This window comes from Euphorbia lathyris, chromosome 9, assembly GCF_963576675.1.
Source record: "Euphorbia lathyris chromosome 9, ddEupLath1.1, whole genome shotgun sequence".
NCBI lineage: Eukaryota > Viridiplantae > Streptophyta > Magnoliopsida > Malpighiales > Euphorbiaceae > Euphorbia > Euphorbia lathyris.
The window spans coordinates 73,897,207-73,903,567 of NC_088918.1; the positions used below are offsets into that span (position 1 = coordinate 73,897,207).

At 33.6% G+C, this 6,361-nt stretch overlaps 1 protein-coding gene across 1 annotated transcript; it reads right to left on the bottom strand.

Moving 5' to 3' along the window:
* Positions 1–1,067: 1,067 nt before the first annotated feature.
* LOC136206085 (ubiquitin-conjugating enzyme E2 22) lies at positions 1,068–6,085 on the bottom strand. The gene is made up of 7 exons (XM_065997009.1): positions 5,686–6,085; positions 3,435–3,555; positions 2,835–2,979; positions 2,677–2,754; positions 2,365–2,477; positions 2,070–2,173; positions 1,068–1,584 (listed from the first exon to the last, which is right to left on the bottom strand). Exons 2-7 carry the CDS (start codon positions 3,435–3,437, stop codon positions 1,212–1,214), a joined length of 816 nt encoding a protein of 271 aa, XP_065853081.1. The 5' UTR covers positions 3,438–3,555; positions 5,686–6,085; the 3' UTR covers positions 1,068–1,211.
* Positions 6,086–6,361: the final 276 nt, after the last annotated feature.

The following is a 6,361-nucleotide window of genomic DNA, read 5'->3' on the forward strand; positions in this document are numbered from 1 at the left end:
TTATAAACGTTAAGTCTATATTAATGCTATTTTGAACGTTGAGCTTAAATTGATACTTCCCCAAAAACCTTAAACCTATTTTGGTACATTATCCCGCTTAAATTTGATTCATGTTATAATTAGAAACCATATAAATAGAACGATATATAAACTCTCCTACAGCCTTAAAATTTTCTATGGCCTTAGATTAGAGTTAACACCCTGCCCCTTAAAACTTTATGTAACCAAAAAAAAAAAAAAAAATTACTACAGCAAACTCTCAAACGAGAACAATGAAGTCCCTTCAAAAAGCAAAGTTAATGCTCTCATTAGTATAACGGGCAAAAATTTGATATTTAACTCCTATTATGTGAGGCAAAATTTACGAAAAAAAAAAAAAAAAACCTTTGTCCAACACAATTATTAATCATCATACACGATTATGATATAAATCACTTTGACATTATCAAACTGTAACAGCTACCAGTAAACAACAGGTAAACCACCCATCTTTTGACAACAAACATCAAACTGTAACAGCTACCAGTAAACATCAGGTGTCTCCCCAAATAAAATTGTATCTCCAAATAAAAGTGTATCACTTCAAACTTAACTCAAGTAAAGTAAGTTGTCCACTTTGGTGATTCATTAGACATTGGAGACTTCCAAATTTGAGTTCTCTGGAAATTACAAATTGTCATCATGCAACCACTAGAGTTACTCTAAGTGTGGATTGGATGGAATTATTGGAAGCGCAAAACATTAAGACCCTCATCTGTTCCTAAAAATTACTGATTAAAGCCCTGAACTTTAGAAATATCTAATTAACTTCCTATGAACTCCCTAAATTTGCTCAAATGACCTATTTACTACTCTAACCTGTTTAAAACTACCTATTATCCCCTCAACCTGCTTAAACTACACGAGCTTCAACTTGTTTAAATCTCTTCTTATCCGCTTTAAACAAGTTCAAAAAAACCAACCAGTTATCTCTAAAATTCAGGGCACTCAGTTTTTTGGACTAAGTTCGGGACACCTTGATACATCAAGCCTTTTTCTTTTTCCTTTTTCCCAGATAAGAAAGAATATGAAAATGACAGGGTTTTTATTAGAGTTATCGCTTGTCTCAATGTTAAAACATTTCATACAAAATAACAACATACCCATTTTCCCATCACTTACATGAATTCGCCTCTCCATTCCATTGGCATGCATCAAACAAAACCCTCAAATTATAATCTCTTTAAGCTCTTCTTTCTGGCATCAATTTTTTTCTTGTCTGCCTGAGCTTTTGCTGGTCCAACTTCCTTCTTCTGGAGATTGACTCCAGCCGGAACAGGCATTGCCACATTCGAAGCAACTCCTGTCTCCGGCATTGGAGCTATGGTGGCAGTTTGAGCCGGCTGATCTGGACTATTTCCTCCTTTTGTTGTACAAGGAACCAATGGAGATGGCAGCGATATCGTGGCGCTAACTGCGGTACTCTTCTGATCGCTGCTTAATAATGAAGTATTACTTTGATCAACATTCAGAGCTGTTGTTGACTCTGAAATAGCTCCTGACTTGAACTTTGGTTTTGGCTTGGCATGGATTCCGGTGTACAGCCTGTATCATGTTTACAAGGTATTAAAAATCGGCACAATTTTGTTTTAATATCAGCCCAAGAGACACGGAAATATTCAAGAAAATATCAATAGAACGCAATATCTAGGAATCATTACTAATCTCAAAGAGATTCCAATATCTATTTTGCATTTCATAGGATCTACCTCGAAATCCTCAAGCTCACATCTAAGTTGCTCATCTTTTCTGAGTTCCACAAATTTTAGTGTTCATGATCACAAGCGATATAACTAGCTCTATCAAAGTTGTTTAGGATAATGTAAATAATATGTAGACGAGAACGAACCGTTCCCTACTAAAACAGTCAAAGGTTAGCATCCCTTCAATGCTTTGGAAGTTCAAAAACATTATTTTTTCTTAAATTCCCATGGCAAAGATCCAAAATATTACACTTCAAAATTTATCAGAGACTTCACATGCTCAACTATATAACAACATATACCAGATAAAAGATCAGCACGGCTCACCTGGCATATCTAGCGTATTCCTCGTAATTTTCAAGGAGCATTTTGCCAGCTTGTTCATTTAGAGCTGATTCTGGAAATGGTTCAATCAACAAACACCTTACTACCTGTTAATTATCACAGATTCCAGAGCACCAAAAACCACATGTTTATTAAAAGTAACAATAAAAGAATTTCAGGGTGACAAATCATCTAAATCAAACTGGTAAGTCTAGAAACAGCTTCTATAAATTAAGAGATGAAAACAGCCTTGTCTTAAATTAAACTTAAAATTAGGTTATAAACTTATAACACTTACAATGAGTACATGTCGTAATCCAAGACTTGGATTCCAGTCCTTTTTTAGTGTATTGACACAGATCTCACCGTTGGTTGCAATGTTTGGATGAAAAATCTTAGTAAGGAAGAACCCTGGAAAATTAATTTTCAGTCACAAGGAAATAAAATACCTCCCATACACAAACATACACACTGAGTTGCCAAGAAAAAAAGCAACCTAAAAATAAATCTCTTTTCCACAAAAAGGTCATGCTTAGGAACTATATCCAATAGCTAAAGATCACAAACATTATATATCATTGAACTCTATAAGAACATTTCATCCACATACCCTTGGGAGGGGAGTGTGGGAAGTCACGAGACAGTAACAGCTTCATCCGGAAAAGACCATTATCATATGGTGTCCCAGCTGCAAGCACAAAAAAATCATTTTCAGCGCAAAGCCCAAATTTTTCTCCAAAATTGTACAATTGGAAAGAGTTCGCATACCTGGTCCTTCTATATCAGCATATATTGTAGAAAAATCATCCTCATTTACTCCCACTTTAATACCCTCTGGTGGGGATTCATCAAGATTCTTCAATTCCTTTGCAAGTTGTTTTATTACATTGGGTGGGAGGTTTTCATTTGTTGCCTTCAACAATAAAATAAAGGAGTAATATGAAGTAACTCGACACACAAGTGTCAGAAATACAATAGTACAATTCCTCTGTCATGCAATTGGCTATTTTACTTGACCAAGGAAGTGAAAACTGCATATCCAAAATCCAATGAGCACTCCCTTATTTAGGATCCAAGAAAGCCAGTTAATGAATTTCATTCACACAAGTTTTGGAAACTTACTGTCAGCAAACTCATCAATCAACAATGAAGTGACATAAAAACAATCTACAATTTATGACTATCATTGTATCAGTTCGTGCCAATTGTATCAGTTTACAATGACCATTTACCATCCAATTCTTATGCAACATTAGTGATAAACAGATTTATCCAACGAAGTACTGTACTGTGAATGCATCCAAAGGTAAAAAGAAAAGATAGTGGAGAGCAAAATATAAGGTACTGAATGGATTTAGAAAGACTCACCATGGCCACAAAAAGCAATAGGAATCTTGCAAGAATGTAGGTTTATTGGGCGATAATGAAGTATCAGCAAACAGTAAACCAAAGTCCTCTATAGCCTTGCTATCAAGTATGATCAGATGAGCTGTAAATAGCAAAGGTTAGTCAGATAATGTTTATCATTTAAGAAATGAAACAGACTAGAGGCAGAAAAGAAGAGAAGTCGAGCAGCACCAAATTAACAAGTACAAAAAACTGTTCGAATTTGGCACTTCACAACTATATATATATAAACTTGGGCAATGCAGCATTACAGAAAAATAGTATAATAAAGACTCAACACAGAAAATGTTCATTTTATCATTTAAATTATTTTTAGTTTAAATATTTTTGACAAATTAATCTTTGCCATAATTTCTACAACACAGAAAATATTCATTTTGTCATTTGAATTATTGTATATGCGCTCAGTCACTTGTCACACAGGGTGGTTACTGGAGTAACATTCCCATCAGTGAAGTTAAAAACACTAGTAGTAAATAAAACAAACAAACAAACAAAAAAAAGAATATCACTAAACAATAAACATTAACAAATGACAATGCTTTTCTTATTTTGTACACCATAAAGAAGTAGAAATCAAGCTTTATAGTCCTCATTATCAATTAACTAAAGAACTAGCATGGAAACAAATTTATAGATGCAAGATATGAGCCCATGACACAAAGATGCCAAAACCTGATTGAACTCTAGCACTACATGTAAGAAAAAACATTAGTGTTTGCATCGTAACAAAGTAAACTCCAGCACTAATTTTACAATGCTAAGGTTTGAAAGATTAAAGTTCAAGAAAGTCCAACAAAAAAATCAATGGACAAGAAGAGTGGCAACATGACTACTTACAAGTTAGAACTTAGGCTCTTACTTTTATGTAATAATCATCATCAAAATTACAGTATATATATATGTGTATATATATATATATGTGTGTGTGTGTGTGTGTATATTGGAAGCAATAAAACAGTAGTATAAAGATACTTAGGAAGAAGCTCTTAGATGATTCAAAGCCAATATTATCTTTTTGAATATCAAAGAAAGGTTGTAGGCCTTCTCGACGCATATATTACTATATCATTTTCAATGAAATTTCACATTAAAGTTTATGTTCGTGCAGTTGGTACACAGAGACACACATAAGAATGTAGTAAATGAATAGTTGAGAAAGAGTTGATTGTCATGATTTCTTTCCAATACCATACATGCACTAAAGTCACCCATAGCAAATTACAAATCTAGAATTAAACCTAGTTCATCATAAAACGGCTGAGACAACCTCATTTTGGTTACAATGAACAGGCAACCACAACACTTAGACGGAGAAGAAGAGCAAAAACAAAACAAAACAAAACAAGAAAAGAAAATGAAGGAAGTCAGCAGCTTTCTATGCTAATATAAAATGCTTTATTCAATAAAGCACCCAACACCAGTAGGGATGGCAGTAGGCAGGACACATACAATATTAAGCAAACCCTTCCCCAACCCTTTAACTTTGAGCTTTCTATATCAGTCCCAAATCCATTTCTAACAACCACTCTATTACTTTACTTTACCCATTCCAAATCCCATTAGTACTATCCGTATAAAATCAGTACCCTCATCATTACCCTTTCACCATCTTTTGTTCGTCAGTATGACCACAAACATTAAAGGAAATATATATATGATACTAATATAAGCCCTCATAACTAGATGGGAAACCAGAGCAACATATATCCATATTTTAGTCCTACTCGTACTTGTAAGCTAAATGAATACAACATTCAATTTCTTAAATAATAATACATTACAAAAACTACCATATATGATTTAAAAGTTAAAATATCAAATTTAATAGAAGTCACAGATGACCCAAACTATAAACAAACTCAAAATAAACAGTACAAAAAACGGCTAAAAAAGACAATCATAATGACTAAGAACAGAGTAAAATGTTGAACACAAAATTAAGTTCACAGGTAAATGTAACAAAAAAAACCCAAGTTTTCCGATAGAGTATACAGAGGGGATTTTTTTGAAAATGGAGCTGAGATTAATAAGCCAATGGATATCCAACTACCAGTTAGATTTACGCCAATTTTCGTTAATTTAACTACAAGAAATTAAAATTAAAATTAAAAGAAAAGGTTCAGATTTATTGTGGTCCTCTCCAGATATTTTCAACTTATAAAAGGGTTTTTTATCTGAAGAAAACAAGAAACACATAATAGATTGATACCTTATCAGTAGTGATATGGTTCTAGATCCACAGAGATCCGCCACCAGTGGAAGCGCGTGGAGCTGCTAGTGGAGGGGATGGGAACGGCGTCGGCTAGGCAGCGAGAATAGGCCGATCTGCAGCGTCAGGAAGTGCGACGGGCCTATTGAGATGAGTAATGCTGCCGGCGTTCAGGATCTGGTGGCAAGATTGCTGATCGGATAAGATCGGAGAAAGGAGAGGATGGTCAATTAGGGTCGGCTAAGGACAACTTGAAAACTGGAATGTTGAAGTTTCGAGGATTTCCGTTTCTTTTTTCTTTATTTATTTTAGTATTATTTTCCAACGTTATAAAAATTTTAAATTTATCTTATGCTTTAGCAGAAGCACAGTACTTCTATCTGGCATCAGAGTTTGTGCTTTTATTGTAGGCAAAGAGTGAGCTAATTATTATTCTGATTAATACATCAAATTCTTGATTATCCACAATATTTTAATTAAAATATTTTTGTTATCTTGTATTAATTTGTACTCATTAATTAATTTTTTACCTTCTGTATTATTAATTAGAGGTACATTTTTTAAAAATTAATTAATACTCATGGATTGAATCAAAACGTAATATATTATGGAATAAAAAAACTCTTTAAAAAGACAAATATTATAAGAATACATGGAGTGTTTTTTAATCACATTA

What these genes read in the sequence shown, in the direction of transcription:
- LOC136206085 (XM_065997009.1), bottom strand. An exon ending in CCCACACTCCCCTCCCAAGG is followed by an intron (nt 2,478 to 2,676) that starts GTATGTGGATGA and finishes TTAATTTTCCAG; the next exon opens with GGTTCTTCCTTACTAAGATT. An exon ending in GATTACGACATGTACTCATT is followed by an intron (nt 2,174 to 2,364) that starts GTAAGTGTTATA and finishes GATAATTAACAG; the next exon opens with GTAGTAAGGTGTTTGTTGAT.